Source organism: Macadamia integrifolia, unplaced genomic scaffold (genome assembly GCF_013358625.1).
Source record: "Macadamia integrifolia cultivar HAES 741 unplaced genomic scaffold, SCU_Mint_v3 scaffold1420, whole genome shotgun sequence".
Classification (NCBI taxonomy): domain Eukaryota; kingdom Viridiplantae; phylum Streptophyta; class Magnoliopsida; order Proteales; family Proteaceae; genus Macadamia; species Macadamia integrifolia.
The window spans coordinates 265,505-286,882 of NW_024868196.1; the positions used below are offsets into that span (position 1 = coordinate 265,505).

Genomic DNA, 21,378 nt, shown 5'->3' on the forward strand with positions numbered 1-21,378 from the left:
TTGGCACATCTATCTCCCCCCCCCCATTATTGGCTACCGATGGTGACATTGTAACTAGCCTACTACCCGGCCCCTTGCACCCTTAGCTCCACTAAGGCCTCCTTACTTCCCCACTCCCCCCATAAATTGTTGGACCATCTGGAACATCTGGGGCCTCAATTCCCTGGCCAAACAAGCTGAGATCCATTCCCGCATTAAATCCTCTAGGTCCATCCTTTGTTGCCTCCTCAAGACCCGTGTTCTCGAAGCCAATGCCGCTCACATTGCTTCCTCCATCGCCCCTTCCTGGTCCTTCCTTTCAAACTACTCCATCTCCAATGGGAGAATTTGGGTCCTTTAGAACCCTTCAAAAATCAAAACTTCTATCCTCTCTTCTTCCTCTCAATTCATCCACCTCTCAATTTCCGATCCTCCCAACGGAATCCCTCTCTTCTTCACCACTATAGATGGGCTCAACGGAGCACCCCAACCGCTCCCCCCTCTGGGATGATCTCTGCCTCCTTTGCAACCAATTTGGCTCCCAATTTTGCGATCGAGGAGGCGACTTTCATGTGGTCTGACACTCCCACGAGAAATATGGAGGCATGGGCAGTGACCCCTCTTCAATGGATGCCTTAAATTCTTGCATTGAGGATTGTAGCCTTGATGACCTCAGCTGGTCTGGTATCAAGCTCTCCTGGCACAACAAGCGCTCTGGCCCTAGCTGTATTTCTTGCAAGCTTGACCATGTCCTTGTCAATGAGACATGGGTCTTGTCCTTTCCCTCCTCTCATGCCACCTTTGACCTCCCTAGCGTCTCTGATCACAACCCCATCACCCTCCTCATTCACCCTCTCATCTCCTTTGGCCCCAAGCCATTCAAGTTCTTCGATATGTGGTCTCTTCACTCGGACTTCCTCCTCATCTTATCAGCTTAGAGAAAAAACCAGTCTTCTCGTCCTCTCCCCTCGTCTCCTTCGCCCTCAAGCTCAAAAATGTGAAGCTAACCTCGAAATCTGGAACCATTCCACCTTTGGAATCATTGATCCTAGAGTTTCCACGTGTACGAGTCATCTTACTTCAATTCAGTCCCACCCTCAAGCTGATCTTCTTAACTCCACCCTCACTAAGGAAGAGAAAGAGACCTCCCTCGAGCTCGCTTTCCTCCTTGCCCAGGAAGAGAGTTTTCTCAAGCAAAAATCTCGAATTAAATGGCTTGACCTTGAGGACTCTAACTCAGCCTACTTTAATAAATCCCTCAAATCCAGATCTAACTCTAATTCCATTCTTCGGCTGTAAGCTAGAGACGCTTCCACTCTCAGAACCCCTGATGCAATCAAGGCTGAAGCCATGTCCTTCTCCGGTATCTTATACCCCTCCCACCGTCCTCCCCAGCTCATCCTACCCCCTCAACAAATTCATCCCCTCCCTCCAGTCCATCCCCTCATACCAGGAAATTCATTCTGCCATTCACTCCCATAAAACCAACAAAACCCTCGGCCCTGATGGCTTCACCATGGGGTTTTTCTCCTCTTGTTAAGATATCATTGGCGAAGACCTCTCCAAAGCCATCAAAGTTTCTTGTTCAACCCCTCCCAAATTAATTCCATTAACCACATTTTACTCTACCTCATCCCCTAGACTGAAGGTTCTTCTTCCATGATTGATTTCAGACCTATCTCCCTTTGCAATTTACTTTACAAATTCATTGCTAGAATCCTTGCCAACCATATCCAGATTGTCATCGACTCTCTTATCAGTGCCAATCATTCCGCTTTCATTGCGGGTAGGAGCAACCCCGATAACATTATCCTCTATCATAAGATTGTCAGAGGCTTTGATAGGAAGTCCCTCCCCTTCGGCTTTTCTCAAGATTGACATCCACAAAGCGTTTGAAACTATCATGGGACTTCATCTCCAAAGTGCTTTTGGTCATGTCCTTTCTTCCCTCCTTTGTTCATCGGATTCATTGTTATATCTCCTCTCCCAAGTTTTCGGTCCTCATCAGGCTCCCTTATTGGTTATTTGATTTTCCCTCCTTTGTTGGCATCCGCCAGGGTTGCCCTCTCTCCCCTCTCCTTTTCTGTCTCGCCCTTGAGGTCCTCTCAAAATCAATCCAATCCAAAACTGACAACCACCTCATCTCTCCCATCCCTAAATGTAAAGCCTCCAAGCTCTCCCACCTTGCTTTCGTGGATGATCTTCTCAAAAGCAGATGAGACTTTCATTCAATCCATTACGTCCTCCCTCTCTCTTTAAATCCCTCTCTAACCTCTGCATCAACCTGCTTAAATCCCGCTTTTTCCTTGCCGAAGTCTCCAACTCTAGCAAAGCCCACCTCCTCGAGCTCACTGGCTTCTCCCTTCGCTCTTTTCCTATCAAATATCTTAGCCTTCCCCTCATCTCCTCCATGGTCACTGCCCATTATTGCGTTCCCTAAGCTTAGCCAAATTTGTAAGAAACTCCAACTTTGGAAAGGCAAGCTCCTTTCCTATGCGGGTTGCCTGATTCTCATTAAATCAATACTCCTACATCTACTGGTCTAGAGTGTTCCAGCTACCCAAAACCCTCATCAAATCTATTGAATCCCTCTTCTGTTCATTCTTATGGAAAGGTTTCGATTCCTCAAAATTCCTCCACCCCCTCTGCTGATCCTTCCTCCCAGCGCCTTAGCCTTGGGAGAATCAAAGATGCCAACTCCGCTGCCATCATTAAGTTGGTCTAAAGGTTTTTCACAAAACCAAGTATATGGGTCAGCTAGGTTTACACCTCCCTCCCCCATAGAGACTCTCTTTGGACCAACACCTACAATCCCAATTCCTTTTGGGTTTGGCGCAAGATTCTTCTTGCCAAGCACCTTGCAATATCCGCCATCCGCTCTTGCATTAGTAATGGGTCCACCTTCTTTTTGGCTCAACTAGCATCCAGCCGGTGTCCTCTCCTCACAATCATGAGGAATCGCTTTGTTTACTCCTCTCGTATTCCTAGGACCTCTATTGTATACTCAATTATCTCCCTTGCCTCTTGGTCCCCTCCTACCAACACCCCCTCTCTTGATACCATTTGGCATTACCTTCCCTCCCTTCCCGCCCCCTCCTCCACAGGCTCCTCCATTGCCTCGGCCTAGAACCTCATCTGCTCCCCTTCCCCCCGGCGTCCCCTGGCTTTAAACCGTCTGGTTCAAAGGCCACATCCCGCGCCACAGCTTCATTGTTGCCTCCCCACCCAAGCCTTCCTCATCTCCCCCCATATCCCTACCCCCCCCCCAGCCTGTTGCCCCTGTTGGAATGGCCAGGAAAACACCTCACCTATTTTTTTATTGCCCTTTCTCCTCCCGCATTTGGAACCTAGTCCTATCCAAATGTTGGCCTACCCAGAGAACCCCCTCCCCTTGCCGAGAGAATGGCTTTGGATTGATATGACATATTCCGGCTCTTCCACTTGCGACATCGCCGGTAAAATTACTTTTGGTACAACTATCAACCACATTTGGATGGAACGTAACCTCTGTAGATGGACTCCCAATTCTAAATCCTTTGACTTGATTTGAAGGCCATCTACTTTGATGTCAACTTGGTTCTCTCCCCCATCACTCAATAATTGACTCCCCAAGGAAAAGGCTTACTTTTGTATCTTGGGGTCCTCCCCTTATCAATTCTGGTTCCTCCTCCCCCTGCCATATAGGGTTGTATCCCCTACCATTGGCTTTGTATATCCCTCCCCCCTTTTTCCCGTTGTATTTAATTTATATACTCATCCAAAAAAAAAAAAAATTCAACATTTAGAGAAATGCTTTTGTTTAATAATAATTTTGACTACCAAATGAATTTATTTTTATATGAAAGTTTTTGTATTAAATATAGCACAAAATCAGCTTCCCGACAAGTCTAAGATTACATAAATTTGAGTTGTAACAACAAATTTATGTTCGAGTACAACTCATTTTACAGTTCGCAAATCCTTAAAATCTCCTGAATAAGAATAATTTCATGGACAACAAAATAAAAGATTATGTTAACGGACTTTTAGCTTTTCGTAATGTTTTATAATGATAAGATTTATAAAATCTTTAGAATTGAGAAAAAACCTAGCATTTTAAAGTTGAAAATTGTCTTAGCAATGTTTTATCATTATTAGATTTATAAAACTTCTAGAATTGAGAAAAAAAACCCAGCATTTGAAAGTTAAAAATCGCCCTTACAACCAAAAATCCAGTTTCTCTTTAACTGGGGGGTTGACTTTTTATCCTTTTGGAATTTTATTTTTAAACTATTTTGAGGAAATTACACTTCTTTCCTCTGTACTATACCCTAATATCACTTTCCCCCCACGTACTTTCATAAATACCAATACCCTCCCCTCTAGTTTGAAGATTTTTTCAATCGTACCCCTTCCGTTAGATAGCCTTGTTAAGTGATGACGTCATCCTTCAGACATTACATTTCATACCGAAACTACCCTCCCCACATGAAATAAGATTTAGAGCCTTAAAAGGTGTTTTTGGCAGAGAACGAAGGTCTGAAACTCACTCACCCCTTCTTCCTCGTTGTGGTTTTGTGCATCGCCGCTGGCTGTGCTCTTTCATCATTGTGCTTCGTCGCCGCTCGTTCACTTCGCGTCAACGTTGTGCCATAAGTACACAGCCACTGTCACTCCCTCACATAAATTATAAAATGCAGATATTTATAGATTCATTTTCTCTTGATTTCTTTAGTTTAGTATCGATTACAGATTAGAGAAAACAGGGGAGAGAACAAAGACGAGGATGAAGAACAGCTTAACATCAGAATAACCCCAAATTCAGCTTCCCGTGATGCCTCAAGGCACCACCACCCAACACCGCTCCACGCTTCCGCCACCGCCAAACACAAATCCTCAACCACCAGAAAACCGTCAGAATCTACCGACACCGATGATTGTGGTGTTTCTTGCAACAAGGGCCACCCCAACTCACGGGAGAAGATCTCCATTCTCCTAAAAATCGGTCTTTTTACAGTCACTAATGGGGTGATTGAAAGAATCTTCAAACTAGAGGGGAGGGTATTGGTATTTATGAAAATACGTGGGGGGGAAGTGGTATTAGGGTATAGTAAAGGGGAGGAGAGTGTAATTTCCTCAACTATTGTTATTGGATTCAAATAGGGGGATATTTGCTTATTTATGAATAATATCTAAAGTAAATATAAAACATTTATTCAAATGATATTTGGCATAAATATGTGCTAAAATATAAGGCGACAATCACCTAAGCCCCAGGAAACCTCCTGGACGCCAAGGCGACGCCTTGACAACTATGGTGCACCCTTTTGCTTTGGTTTATTTAAATGTATGGGGTCCTAGTCCAATTACTTCTAAGTTGGGTTTTCGGTACTTGTTACTTTTGTTGATGATTGTTCCAGAGTTACCTGGATTTAATTAATGAAGCATTGTTCTGAGTTTTTTTTTTTTTTTTTTTTTTTTTTTTTTTCATTTGTTCTTGATATTCAAAATTAAGTTAATTTATCTGTCAAAATTTTACAAGGTGATAATGCCAAAGATTATTTTTCTAATCCTTTCTCTCAATTTATGGCCGGTTGTGGTATGATTTATCAGTCTTCCTACTCATACACACCTCAACAAAATGGTGTTGCTGAGAGGAACAATAGACATTTGATGGAGGTTGCTAGGTCCCTTTTGTTTGAAATGAAGGTATCAAAATATTTCTGGTATGATGCAGTTTTAACTACTTGTTATCTTATTAATCGAATGCCTACTTCAATGTTACAGGGTGTTATTCATCATTCTTTATTGTTTCCTTCTGACCCTTTGTTTCATTCGTGATCATCATCCAAGATTGTCAAAGTTAGATCTTTAAGCTCTTAAGTGTATCTTTTTAGGTTATTCACGTTTTAAAAAAGTTACCACTGTTATTCCCCTATACTTCAAAAATATTTTGTTGTTGTTGATGTTTCCTTCTTTGAGTCTATCTCTTATCCGGATGAGTCCATTGTTGTTTTTGAAATAGATGATGATATTCTCCTATATGTTGTCTAACAGTCTTTTCCGTAGGCCACCGCAGATGCATTGGTGCTACCACCACCTTCCCCAGTAGTACCACCACCACCAGTTGGTCCACTAGTCTATACTCATCGAGTCATCGTCCTCAAGAAGAATCAGCACCCCCTTGCCTCTACGTTTCCTACTTCGTCATCTTCACCTACGGTTCCTGATCCAAGTATTTCTCTTTTTGATATTAATCTTCCTATTGCACAACGTAAGGGTGTTACAAAGTTGTACCCAACATCCCATTTCAAACTTTGTGTCTTATTCTGGTCTATCTTCTTCATTTCATACTTGTGTCTCTACTCTGTCTTGTCATCTTGTTCCTAAGTCTGTCGCAAAGGCATTATCTAGTCTTGACTGGAGGACAGCTATCAGCTATGGAGGATGAATTGTTGGATTTTGAAGAAAATCACACTTGAGATCTTGTATCGTTACCTCAAGGAAAGTCTGCTATTGGTTGTCGTTGGGTTTATGTGGTTAAGGTTAACCCTGATGGTTCTCTGGCTCGGTTGAAGGCTCGATCAGTTGCCAACGGCTATACACGGGTGTATGGGGTTGATTATATGGACATTTTTTCTCATATTGCCATGTTGGCCTTTGTTCGGAATTTGACATCTATTGTTGCTTCTTCTCATTGATCATTGTATTAGCTAAATGTGAAGAATGTGTTCCTATATGGTGATTTACATGAAGAGGTCTATATGGAGCAACCTCTAAGGTTTGTTGCTCAGGGGGGAGTCTGGTATGGTGTGAAAACTTAAGAAGTCCTCGTATGATTTAAAGCAGCCTCCTCAGGAGTGCTTTGGCAGGTTCACTGATGTGGTTCGTGAGTTTGGGTGGTAAATGCGTGATAGCGATCACTTAGTGTTCTATCGGAAATCTAGCACATAAAGGGTATTTTCTTCTTGTTTATATTGATGATAATGTCATCATTGGAGATGATGTTGAGGGGATCTAAAGTCTGAAAATACATCTATAACAGAAATTTCAGACCAAGGATCTAGGACGGTTACAGTATTTCTTGGGTATTGAAGTTGCTCAGTCAAGAAAGGGAATTTCCCTCTCTTAGAGGAAATATGTTCTGGATTTGTTGACAGAGGCTAGGATGTTAGAAGCCAAACCTCTAAATAATCCTATGGATCCGAATATAAAGCTCACTAGTTGAGAGTGGTGATGTGTTATGTGATCCTGAAAAGTATCGAAGGCTGGTGGGAAAGCTTAATTGTTTGATGGTGACTGAGCCTGACATTGCCTTCCCTGTCAGTGTTGTGAGTCAGTGTCTATCGTCTCCATGGACAACACATTGGGATTCCGTTGTTTGTATTTTGAGACATCTTAAGAAAGCTCCAGGTCCGTGGTCTGTTGTACTCTGATCATGGACATAAGCATATTGAGGGTTATTGTAATGTTGATTGGGCTGGATCCCCTATTGATAGGCGATCAACTACTAGATACTATACGTTTGTTGGCAGAAATCTTGTGTCTTGGAAGAGCAAGACGCAAGTTGTTGTGGCTGGTCTAGCGTGGAGTCTAAGTATCGTGCCATGGCTCATGCCACTTGTGATTTTATGTAGGTGAAGCAACTATTGACGGAACTTAGGTTTGAGTGCGCTTTTCTATGCAGTTGCGGTGTGATAACCAAGCTGCAATCCATATTGCATCAATTCTAGTGTTCCACGAAGGATGAAACACATGGTTTTAAGTATCTCCGATACCGATACGATACCCTCCGATACGTATCTTAAATTTAGTCGGTCGATACGATATACACCGATACGATACATTGAATTTTTTAAATCATTTCGTATCGATATATATCCTACAATACATATCGATATGCATCAATACACCACTAATACACATCGATACGATACGACATGCCTCGATACGACTATGAAAAATATAAAATTGAGGTAAAATGTACGTTTCGGTATGTATTGGTACGTATCGGTGAGTATCGGTATGTATCGATCGATACGTATCGGTATATATCAGCACGTATCGGTGAGTATCGATATATATATCGGTACGTATCGGTGAGTATCGATACGTATCGGCGCTACGGTCAAATAATGGCCAATATGGGTAATTTTTCAGAAAAAACGATTTTTTGAAGGGTTTTTGTTCCAAAGTTGCTGTCAGCCATATTTCTCTCTAACTAAAGTGGAAATCAAGGTTGAGAACAAGAATTTTACATTTATGGGACAACTACAGACCTTGAATTCTTAGTACGATACCCTCAATTTAGTGTTTATGCATAATACATGTTATCAATAGCTTTTTTTAACAAATTCTTTATGCAAAAGTGTTTAAAAAAATGTTTCCTATCCATTTATGTGTGTATCTTTAGTGTATCTTAGTGTATCTCCGATACGATACGATACCCTCCGATACGTATCTTAATTTTGGCCGATCGATACGGCGACCGATACCGATACTTTAATCCTTGATGAAACATATTGAGGTGAACTGTCATTTTGTTCAAAGTTACAGCAAAGCAATATCTCTACAAGTCATATTCGCACATGGGAACAACTTGCATATGTTTTTACTAAGTCAATGGGGAGTGGTAGAGCTGATTATAATTGTAACAAGCTGGGCATGAGTAACATCTATGCTCCAAAGCTTGAGGGGGAGTGTTAGAAATCATTATCGAGAGAGGAGTCCAATTTGCTGTATAGCGCAAGTCATGACTCCTCCTAGGGGTGTTTTGGTCTAGTCCTTGTGGACTTAGGTAAGACTTAGGTAAGTCAGTTTTGTTTCCTATTTTGGGTGTCTATTCTTAGTAGGATTGCTGTAATACTTGGTCTATATAATGATTGAAGTAGGGCAATCTCAATCTCATTGATTGGGACACCCAAGTTCCACCATCATCTCTCTCTCTTCTCTTTACAACCTCAAACAGAGCTGTTTGGAGGTCAAAAATCCATGTTGCCAACTGATTTGAGGTGGGGTGTTCTAGTGGTGGTGTTTTGTTTCCTTTCATTTTTGTTCCTCTTCTCTTTCCCCCTTTTTTCTCTCTTTGTTTCCTTTTATTGTACCTCTCGTGGATCCATGTAGCTGACCATACCCATATCCATGTCCAGGATTGCTGGAAATGAAGTCATATCCCTATTTCCCACATCAGTGCTTGTATCCCTACCATATCTGCAGTTATAGGGCTCTCTACTGTTCATGGCTGAGAAGCAAAACCTCTCTGGTAAATGGAGAGTTCCAGAGAGAGAGGGACTATTGCCAGATCCGATAGGTGAACCATCTTAATCAACCTTCCCTCATTTAACAACTAATTAGCGCTGCTCCTAAGAAGCCTAAAATAGATTAATTTCCAAGCCTATCTTTCTCTGTGCTGCCACCAATGACCAAACCATCTCAACATCCTTGACTCAGGTACCCACATTTTATGTAAATTTTGTTCCTTTTATTATCCAATATCAAGCTCAATACTCCTACAGGACCCAACCAGTTATTAAACAACTTCAATGCCCAGAAAGTTGTACAGGCATTAATTTTATTTCTTCACTACGTATTAAGTGGATTTAATCTAGATGCCTCAACTATTAAACAGTCTAGAAAAAACTGGTATCCTAAGAAAGAAATAGACAAACCACTGGACTTGAATTTTTTTTTTTTTTTTTTTTTTTTTAATCAGCAAAATGAAAATTATTTCGTTAAATAAAGATCTGCATGAGCTTGCGTCCTACGATCAATTATACAAACATTCATGGATGACAAAATCCAGCAGCTTTACTCATACAAAGGAAACCACCAATCAGCAAGAATTGCACCCTATTCAAACTACTGAATTCCTTGGCCACCCAGGCCCCTTCCAGAGTACCTGTAGGCTTTCTTTTAATTTTCTTAAGTAATTACATGAATAGGTACTCAACTCGTTAAGAAATAGTATTCTACCATCAGGAACATCTAGTAAAATCAATCCTTGACAACGAATAGGAGATCTCATACGCAAACAAGAGCATGAGGATTCAGTTGTTGTAATTTTTCTACAAATTCCAAGGTAACTGAGACTCTAAGACAAAACATCTCAAATGCAAGTAGTCTATGAGCATATATGCATACTAACTAACTCTGGCTTTATTTTCTATAATCCTAACTTGGTCAAACCCAACTAACATTAACTATTGGTTATAAAGTGTATTAATTTCAGAAAGGTCATTCAGGAAGGGAAACAGCTAAGTACCCATATATGTTCCCATCACTTGATATAAGATTAAACCCATTACATACCCAACTAAACCACAGTAATGTCTAAACACATTCCAAAGCCAATAGTGTTTATAAGAGGAGTTTTCAGCTTTCACAGGTTTCAAATCTTACATGAGGTGTAGTCCAGGTGGTGGTCCAAAAAGTGTCATCTTATCCTCTACTTAAGTTGCAATTTCCAATCCAAATCTTGAACAGATGCATACAGTACAGATGGAACTAGGGCTGTCTCAAATTGAAAATACAAGCCCAAGCCAACCTCTGCTTCACGTGGTATTTGTACTGGGAAATCACATGTCTAATGATTAAGTTGCACTTGGATCAAAGCACTACACAACCCAATGAAATATCAGACCAAATGCATACTTTATCACTTCAAATATAAAATATTAAGTAGCCTACTTGTTATCCAGAAACATCTCTCAGTCTACCTACACTGCAACCATCAAAGCTGAACTTGAGTTAGCTTGTTCATGCTGAAAACATGTTGAAGCCATTATTAATCAATAGTCTCTTTGCAATGATTATAAGTTCATAACAAACTATTCTATTGCTCTATGGAGGTTATCACTTTTGACGCCATAAGATTCACAAAATCTAAATACAGGAACTATGATTTTTCTAATAAGTTTACAAGTAACAAATATGTTTTTTTTTTTTTTTAAATACGGGTTCCATTTCAGATTTTTATGCCCCAAGAGATGCCATCTGTTCCCAAGAAGATAGCAGAAAGAACCATACCTCCATATAAACTACACAATAACCCGTAAGGATCAAATAATCAATTTGAAAAACACAGCTTAAGCACAAGTATGACAAAGGAACCGTTTCTTTCTTTTCCATACAACAACAACAACAACAACAACAAAACCCTTATCACAACCCATGAATAGTGATCATGAGATTCTCAAAGAAAAACTATTAACTAGAAGCTTGAAATATAGCCAATCTGAACAAGCGAGGGCAATTGTCCACCTTGTAAATAATAAAGCATTCTAACAAGATACAAGGTGGAATCACTAGCTTACTTTGTGGTTAAGTAGGTAAACTCTAAAGTATTCAAACCATTTTTCTGTACAAAGAAAAGCAATGACCCATTTTACATGAAAGCCAAGCATACCTACCTCTCTGTTCACTCACATTTGCATTAGCATTCAGCCCTTTCAACTTCTGTAGAATCTCTTTAGTTACTATCTGCTTCACAAGCCGAGACAATTCTGGTGGACTGTTTCCTCTGGAAAAATCTCCTTTAATTTCCTTCACCTTTTACAAAGACAAAATAGAACAAAATCAAATCCATAATGACATAATAAACAAAAGCCCGCAACTTCTCAGGCGTGCTGAAGAAGGGATCTAAAGAAAAGTTAAATTTTTTTCCACCAAAAAGGAAAAAAAAAAAACAAAATGGGAACTAACCAATCTGACAAGTTCTGTGGGTTCTGATGCCTTCCGAACCCGAATCGAATCCTCCATTCTCTTTATCTGATCTTCAGTAAATTTACCAGCTGAAATAAGACAAGCTCTTTTCATCAAGCAGGCAACGGAAGGAGAAGGATAAACAGAAATTTCAAACAATAAAAGGGTTTTCTTCAGTGGAAACAATCTGTGCCCAGAACCCAAAAATCGCAAATCGGTTCTTCGAAGAAAAAAAAAACCCAAATTAGTCCCCACAGAAAGCGGATCGTTGATTAAAATGATAAAACCCGAAACGGGGATTTTGTCGGTGAAATCTATCAATCTAACCATCCTAGTCCGGAAAGACTAACCGTTGGAATCGGCATTATTGGAGTAGATATAGAGAGAAGTGTAGAGAGAGTGGAGAATGTAAAGAGCAGCCACGATGTTGATGGAGCAGATGACAACAGTGGTTCGCTTGTAAGAACACCACTTCACTCTGCCTTCTCCCCTAGCCATCTCTCTTCAGGGTTTTATTGTTCTTCCACTTGGACTTCATTCCATCATATCTTCTTGATCTCTGTTTCGCTTCTCTGAAGCTGAAGATCTTGAAGAACAACTATACCCCCCTCTACCCCGATTTCCTGCGTCGGAGATGTCCCCTTTCAATGCGCAGCTTCAGCTTTACTTCCAAACGAGGATATCGGATATCGGTAGGGGGAAGAGAAACACAGTCAGAGAAGGACGAAACGCAGCAGATTCCAACCGGACTACCTAATTAGTTACCAACAGTAAACAGAAAAGGCATTCCTATTTTACTTTTTGGTAAATTTGATGTTGTACTATGGAGACAGAAGAGAAGAGTCAAAAAGGAGATAGCGCAAGATTTTTGGGGCTCCAACTTGTTGATTAACTTCGTATATTTTCCAACTCTTTTATAGAGCCAATAGATCCGTTGAAAAACGGCTCTTTTCCAATCAACGGAATCGCCCCCAAATTTCTCCTTCTTGTGACCGTTATCACTCTTATAACCGTTGTCACAGTAATTCCATGATGAGGCCGAATGGCCACCTCACCAATATCTCCCACTTGGCCATTCTGGCTGAATTCACATTTTCTGTTCTTATTTTTAAGAACCAACATTATGAAAAATTCCATTCATGTTTCTCAATTTCGAGGATCATGCTGATATTTTCATTTCCATTCCTAGATATCCGTTCCTATTTCTAAGAACGATCTATCATGATATTTCAATTTCCGCTTTCATTTCCAGGGGCATCCATCATGACATTTCAATTTCTGCTCCCATTTTCAGGAATTACTTTCACATTACAAGTTCCCATTTCCGGGAACATTTGTCATGACATTTCTAGGAACCATTTCCATTCCTATTTCCAGGAATTATTTCCATTCCTATTTCCAGGAATTATTTCCATTCCCATTTTCAAGAAACATTTCCATTCAATTTTTCATGAATAATATTCATAAAATTTTGATCGTCATGACAAGGAACATTCAGTTCCAATTCCAAACTTAGACCGACCTAAGTCCCTTATATATTCCGAGCACTTAGTTTCAATTCCAGAATTAGATAACCCTAAGTCCGATTAAATTTACATGCTTAACATAAGCTTCCGCATGAATTCCATTTGTGAGGGGATCGGCCCAATATCGCTCGTAGGTACATAGGTTATTTTAATTTCACATTTTCCTACTATATCTCGAATATAGTGCCACTACATATTTCTATATGTTTCCCCTTCGAGTTATTACGGCTTGATTATCACAGAATATTTTCACTAGTCCATTTATAAGATCCAGCCCAAATTCATTTAACAAACGTCTTATCTAGACTGCATGAGTACCATATTACAAGCAACATACTCAGCTTCCAGTGGGTGCTTAGCAACACACCCTTGTTTCTTGCTACCCCAAGAAACTATTGCACCTCCATATATAAACACATAACCAGAGGTGGACTTAGAGTTATCTCTATCACCTCCGAAGTCATCATCAGAGTATCCAATAACCTCAAGCTTTTCCGCTTGAAAACACAATTTCAAGTGTTTAGTTCCTTTAATATATATCATAATCCTTTTCACAGCTTCCCAATGGGCAGATCTAGGATTACTTTGGTATCTATTTACCAAACCAACTAGAAAAGCCAAATCCGGTCGTATACACAACATCGCGTACAGAAAACTACCTACTGCCTGAGCATAAGATACATTCAACTTTTCCTATCCTTCTTGAGGACAACCTTTTGATAAGGTCATTCCCAATGCTATTGGAGTTACTAAGGGATTGCTATTCTGCATCCCAAATATTTTCAACACAGGTTTCCTGACTCAAACACAATCTTCGTTATCCTTCATTTCAAATCGATCACTGAGTTCGTACTTGGTTCTCTCCAAGTCATTTCGAGCTACTCCCACTCTTCAAAATATATATACAGTTGTCCAATTTGACAACTTTGAATCCTAATTAAACGATCATTTAAATACCATGAACATTAGGACAAAGTATATACCAATATACAATATTTTCCAGTCCCATTCCCCGAAAACCTTTAGGTTGTCGCATAAATGTACAATTTCTTCCAACTCACCGTTGAGAAAAGCATTTTTGACATCCATTTGGAACAACTCTAAGTCCAGATGTATCCTAATAGAGGCAAATTTCCCTACCGATAAATAAATATCCTAGTAGTTAATTCCTACCTTTCTGTGTATATTCTTTTGCAACTAACTGTGCCTCGAATTTATCAACAAACCCATCTTCTTTGTACACATTTCAAACTATGAAATTTCTACCTCTTGTAGGTCATAATTTTTCATAAAAAAAATTTCCTCCCACATGGCATTCCACCATTCACCTAATTCTCGCGATTTCATCGCTTCACTATAAGTTACGGGATCAACTACTTCTTCCACATCTGTGTCAATTGTATGACAAGTTGATTGACATAATTAAAGGTAATAGTCATCTAAATAAGTTGGGGGTACTCTATTTCTTTTATTCCCACTTACCCTCAGCTCCGGGTCTTGTCCTTGATGATCAACTTGATCTTCAAGAGCTTGGATTCCTTGATAGAAAAAATTCTTGGTTCCTCTTGATGGTCAACATCGTAGTCATTGTCAATGACATGCAGGGGTTCTATATCCTCCTACAGCGGTTCATCTTCTAGTTTCTCTAGAAATTATGCATCACAACTCTCAATTACCGCTTATCAGGGTGATAGAACCTAATCCCTTTATCATTCAGGATATCATATGAACTTGCATCTGGTCGTTCTAGAATCCAACTTGTTCCTTTATGACACAGGCATTTGTACATGGGCTACTAATCCCTACTTCTTTAGATTTTCTAAGTTTGGTTTCCTGCCTACCCCTAATTCATAAGGTTTAATCTAATTATGCAATAACATAAATCCATGGAAACACTCCATAATGTTGGGCTTTTCTAAAATCAAAGTTCTATATGTCAGCATAATTTCAGATCCCAACCACCTTCCATTGTATATTATCAATTTCATAATCCCATGCAAATGCACAAAAATAAAACTTTAAGCATAATCCACAAGATCCGTACAAAAATCGGATCGTCAAGCTCATTTTGCTTGAACAACCATAATAACTAAGCTTTAAAAAAAAATTCCAATACAAAGATTGCATTGATTTCCAGCCTTTTCCTGACGTCCAAAGTCATTTTGTCAACTTAGTAACATGTCGATTAACTCATTTTTGACATCGAAAAAAAACTTAACTGGCATTGGAAGTCCATAAGTCAATTGGATATTTTATTAATGAATATGATTAATTTCTGACTTAACACTAAAGTCATTTGCATCAAGACATATTTCATGTCAGACCTTCCATTGATTCACTAGGTGAACAAAGATTGGGTTCAACCGAACAAATCTCCTCAATTCATTCACAAAAATCCAATGGTAAATCCAATAACATAGCTAACAATGATCATTTACCAAAAATGATACATAACATGACCCATCATTAACTTTGATACTTCCAATACCACTTGTAATGAAAAGCTAATATATATTCAATATATTAGACAACTAAGCTTGTCTTGCTAAAAGTAGACAAAATAAACTCGGACATATCACATGAGATTACCAACTAAATATATCAATAAGTTCCAAAAATTCCATTGAGCATATATTATCACTGAAAATGATGCAAGAAAAAATAACATTTAATAAAATGATTGCATCGATATATTATCATTGGCATACCAAGACCATGTGGTCTAACAATTGGTCCACTTGAATAGACTATCAAGCAATCACGTCATATGGTTCTAACGGATATCAAGTCCAGTCTAACCTCAATCATGACTGAGTATTTTTCCACCATCTAGTTAGTACAGAATACAAATATTTTTCCCGCCAAACCAAAACTATGACTAGAGGTGATCATTGACCAAAACATAGTACATTTCCATAATAAGAGTCTACCTTGACTCAAAGTACTATAATGGAAAATAATTGCCAATCCATAAAGCCCATGGAGGTGGTGTCACGTAAATAACCCAAACCAACTCATCAAACCTTTAACATATATATATATATATATATATACTCCATGAAATTTATGAATATGCTTAAAAAACCAAAAGGTTTGACACTTTCCTTTTGGGTTGAATAATCCAAAAGGAAATACATCAGAGACCTATTATGGACCATAAGATCATTTTTAATAAGATCCATGATCTCGAGAACATATAAAACATAACAAGAATATATTCAACATGTAAACTCTTAATACACAGTATCTTCACAATTCCAAAACATATCAACCTATAATGCCAAGGTGATAACGAAAAACAGGAATTCAAATTAAGATTGCCATTCAATATCTTGAATGCAACCACTTATACATGTGAAGAACATTAGAAGTGCGTCTCCACTTCATATATAAAACTCTAATAGCAGCATATTCAATATTATTTAAAAATAATAATAATAATAAAATATTAAATGAAATTGTAAGTGGACAGACATTGTTTTATATGACAGAACTAGTACAAATAGCACCATTATTGTAATACCCTACTTCTTAAACCCGGTCTGATTACACGGTTGACCCGGTCTAACCATGCAGGACCCAAACCGGAGAGAGTTAAAGCGGGATCCTTATGGACTATGATGGCAAGGGTGACCTTAAACACCGGCTGGCCCGACAAGTCCGAGCCAGTGCCAGAAGAGACAGGTGTACCCAAGCCGTGTACATGCACCTATCATAAGGTCATGTACGGATAAAGCAGGTATGTAGCCATATATTAAGGCGCATATGTATATTACATCGTATGTCAAGAGTGAGATTCGTGCCGAGGGTCGAATTCTGTCAAAATCCCAAGTTTTGGCCCTCAAGTGGGCGGACAGGTGGGCGCATCCACCCACCTGAGTGACCCACCCATGTGAATTACTTAGTTATTTAAGTATATATAGTATTTATGTTTTTCTTTTCTTTCCTCATTTATGACACTCGGACGTTGGTGAGAAGAGTAAAGAGGAGAGAGAAAAGAAAGGAAGGAAGAAGAGAAGAGAAGGAAGAGGAAGAAGAGATGGATTTCAGCGACGCCGAGGCTTGATCTTCCCATTCCGATGCCGGAAGAGTGATCTCCAACGCTAGATCTACATCTAGAGGTGAGCCAAGGCTGGGTTCCTTAAGCTTTCACCATACCCAAGTAAAACCCTTGATTTGGGTAGGGTTTATTGAGATCTTGTAAATCTCCCTTGAAATGATGAATCTAAGGTTTAATAGATGATTTATGTGTTGATTTTGAAGGATTTGAAGAAGGGTTTCCACGGATTTCAAGAGCATTGGTGATTGAAAATGATTTTGGGGTTTTGAAGGTGTTCTTGAGCAAAGAAGGTAAGATGGCTTTCCATTCCTTAAATCTAACCTAGATCTAGGTTAGAACCATCTTATAAGACCTTGAATGTGTGGAGAAGGGTTTGGAAAGGCCCCATTTGAATCCCCAAAGGTTGGGGGAAGCTTGGGGAAAAAATGGTATTTTCCCGCCAAGACCGGTGGGCCAAACCGGTGGGCCATTTGGCCCGCCTGAGGGCACCCGCTTGAGAGGGCAGAAACCTCGGGGCCAGACCGGTAGGCCACTCTACCCGTTGGTCTTAGCAGGACCCTCGGCCCGACCGGTGGGTCGACCTACCTGCCTGTCCAGACCGGTGGGTCTGACTGGTGGGTCAGATAGGTGGGCTGTCCGACCCACCCGAGAGGCTCCGAACGTGATTTTTACGTCCGATTGGACCCAAAACGGACGTGCGACCTTATTTTAGGATTCTAAACATGATCTTATCATTGGATTGTGTTAATCTTGATCCCAAAGTGGCAAAATACTAACCTCACTCACTTATGTTAGGTTCACCAAAGCATATGCTTCTCGCACCGGATCTCACCCGTGTCGAGCGTGAGTCCTTATACACTACAGGTAAGTGGGGAGAGGACGTTTGGCCTTGTTCAAGGCATTGTCTGGCATTCATTTGATTGTATCTAGTCTAGCCATGCCATCATGAAAATGCCATGTAGATTAGTCATCCTCACATTGTTATGCTTGGGTGTTGTGTTTATTTTCTGAATGCCAAGTGATGATATGCTTAAGTGATGAATGTTGACATCATTGTGCATGATGCATTAATAGACTAGATTCCATAGTCGGCTTGGAAACGAGTGCATTGGTGGCCCATGGTATGGGACGCGGTGGCACTATACAATCGTACTATTGTCATATAGGAGCATGCGATTTAGGATTATCACCTTCCCGTGCTACGACCCTTCCCAACAGGGGTTAAGGTGTTGGATTACCATTTGGGGGGAAGCAGTGGTCGCGGTTGTCGGGTCACTGTGGCGGTTAGACATTACGCCCGGCTGGTCATTAGGACAGTCGACAACCCCGGTGGTATATTCAAGAGGGCCAATCGTACTGCTTTTAAATTGCTGGAGTCAGCACATTTAAATTCTATCATTTATTTTATGTTGAGAGCCGGTGGTCGGCATGCTTTTACTTTTTCGAGTACTCACGGTGGGCCTTCTCCGATAGCCCTATGGGCGTATCGCGAGATGGAGTTCGCGGCTCGTACCCGGAGTATACGCGCACTGTGGTTGTGGTAGCACTAAACCAAAGACTTAGTAATGTTGCTTAGGTGGATGTGATTAAAAATGTAATGCATAGCATATAGTGCATATGATTGTGATTTGTTATGTGGACTGCTGTGTGGTCCATCTTTCCACTTACTGAGCTAGTGAGCTCATCCCACGTGTGCACCTCTTTTAGATGATTTTGCAGGTCATCCATCTGAAGAGCACGGGGTGGGTCCCACAGTTGAGTTCCCTGAAGAGGACTGGTGGGTCCTTGAGGAGTTAGAGCACGGCACTGATTGCTCGTGCGAGAGTTGTGCTGTGAGACCGCAGTTCTGATACCGAGCTGAGCTCCACTTTTGATGCCGAGCTGAGCTCTACTTTGTGATGCCGAGCTGGGCTCAACCTTTGATACCAAGCTGAGCTCTAGTCTTGATACCGAGCCGAGCTCTAGTCTTGATACCGAGCCGAGCTGTATACTCTGATTTTTGATGATTTCTTTTTTGTACTTGATATGTGAATTGTAATCTTATTGTGTAAATATCATGCCTTCGGGCCCACATATATTTAACTATTGTATCACAATTCGGGTATCAAGTATTATGGGAATATTCACAGGTAAACCAAGTCTTCCGCTGAACTGATGAGCTCTTTCTTAGTTGTGTGTATGCTGTGGTGGAATACTGTATCAGATGATCCTGACAGGTTTGGGTTAACCGGTGTTAACCCGGTCACTGGCCCGGTTCTGTGTGAACGGGGTGTGACAATTATGATTGTAAAATAAATTACAATTGTTCATATAAGACAAGTTACCGGACCATTATAATATTTATAATAATATTGTATAAACAACAAACAATACAATAGTAAGTGAACCCATGTGATCATGCATATTTAATATTATATAAGTAACAAACAATATTATATAATTATAAATTGTAAGTGGCCCTCTATAATGATAATTAAAGGTCACCACTTACCTCTAGCGTGTCTGGAAAAACAAGACATTGTACTGACCTAAATGTAGATAAAGACGACGGTCGACAGTGGCGGTCGGCAACGATGAGATTACGTTCACAATAGCGGGAGAAGCAAGAAGATGCTAGCAACTGATCAATCCAGTAGAGGATAGATAGACAGTCATGGCAGTGCCGACTCCGGTAAAGACAAAGAGAAAAGTGCAGATGCACTCGGCAACAAGGATTGCCTCTCGATGAGTGTCCAAAGTGATCTTTGCATCTAGATCTACCGATTCTTCATATTTGATTTCTGCATCTAGAAGCACCGGTTTCTCTTTTCGAAGAGGAGTTGTAGCTTTTGTAGACCAGCGCCGACCGTGACATCCTTTTTAGTGACGGAGCAGTCGGTCTGTTGGTAGGTGGGATCGATGGCGTGACCCTGAGAATACACGACCTCTGTCTTCACCACACCTTCCAGGCACTGAAACGCCAGTTCCACTCCCCAGAATCACCCTGCGTCGAACTGGGCAAACTCAAGACCTGGCCAGTCTATCGGATCTTGCAGTGAAGTTGTACAATTCCCCATTGCCGTGGCACCGTTCGACATTGTTGATCGTCCTTAGCTCTGATACCATTGTTGTACTATGGAGACAGAAGAGAAGAGTCAAAAAGGAGATAGCGCAAGATTTTTGGGGCTCCAACTTATTGATTAACTTCATATATTTTCCAACTCTTTTATAGAGCCAATAGATTCGTTGAAAAACAGTTTTCCAATCAACGGAATTGCCCCCAAATTTCTCCTTCTTGTGACCGTTGTCACAGTAATTCCATGATGAGGCTGAATGGCCACCTCACCAACATTTGAAACCTCTTTTCGCTGCCCCTGTTGTTCCTCTTCCTCAACTGCTATAAACGTCCATGACCATGAGGGGTCATTTTCATGATTTCACACTATGCATAAAAGTGTCTGGGTAGATTTTGGGGCATCCTAGGCTCTCATTGTATGATTTCAATTTCAAAATTTCTTTTATTTTTTGAAATTAATCAATAAATATATCATATCTCAATCTGACTCTTAGAACATAGATGCTCTCTTTCATTGTAGCCTTTAGATATTGCATTAAAGATTATATCAATCCCAATTCCTCAATCACGTCTACTTGATCGATTTATTTAGTTGGAAACCTAGTCAGGGAAATTTATTGTTCTTCTGCTTATCTATCATCTTGCTCTTGATATCCAGTCTCTCCCTAGAATTCCATGTGGCTCAAGATATGGCATACAAGTGTTGTTCGGAAAGTTCAGTTCTTTATTTGGAAATTACTTCACGGACGACTTCTTATTTCAGATCTGTTTTATACATGGAGCTATAATCTTATATCTATTTGTCTCCACTGTGTTCATGATGGATTATCAATGGGCCATATTTTTAAAGATTGTCACTTTGCAAGATTGATATGGAATTCTATTGGATTTCAAGTGATTCAGAACTAGAACAACTTCCAAACGAGTTTTGGTTCATTCATTATGGATTCTACTATATCCATTGTAGATCAACAACATTTATCACATTTGTTTGTTATCATATGATTCATCTTGTTGACGCATAATGATTTAACATTCAAAAACCATATTACTTCAGTTAGGACCACCATCTACAACTC

The 21,378-nt window shown here is 40.1% G+C and overlaps 1 protein-coding gene across 2 annotated transcripts in view; it reads right to left on the reverse strand.

The window, feature by feature from the left end:
• LOC122063671 overlaps window positions 1–12,723 on the reverse strand; it is a 41,408-nt gene extending 28,685 nt beyond the window's left edge. For both annotated transcript variants that reach the window (XM_042627366.1, XM_042627364.1), the window contains exons 1-3: window positions 12,009–12,723; window positions 11,659–11,747; window positions 11,367–11,505 (exon numbers count right to left, since the gene is read on the reverse strand). In XM_042627366.1, coding sequence (XP_042483300.1) covers window positions 11,367–11,505; window positions 11,659–11,747; window positions 12,009–12,156 — 376 coding nt within the window. In that variant the 5' untranslated portion in view covers window positions 12,157–12,723. The remainder of the gene's footprint in view (window positions 1–11,366; window positions 11,506–11,658; window positions 11,748–12,008) is intronic.
• Window positions 12,724–21,378: the final 8,655 nt, after the last annotated feature.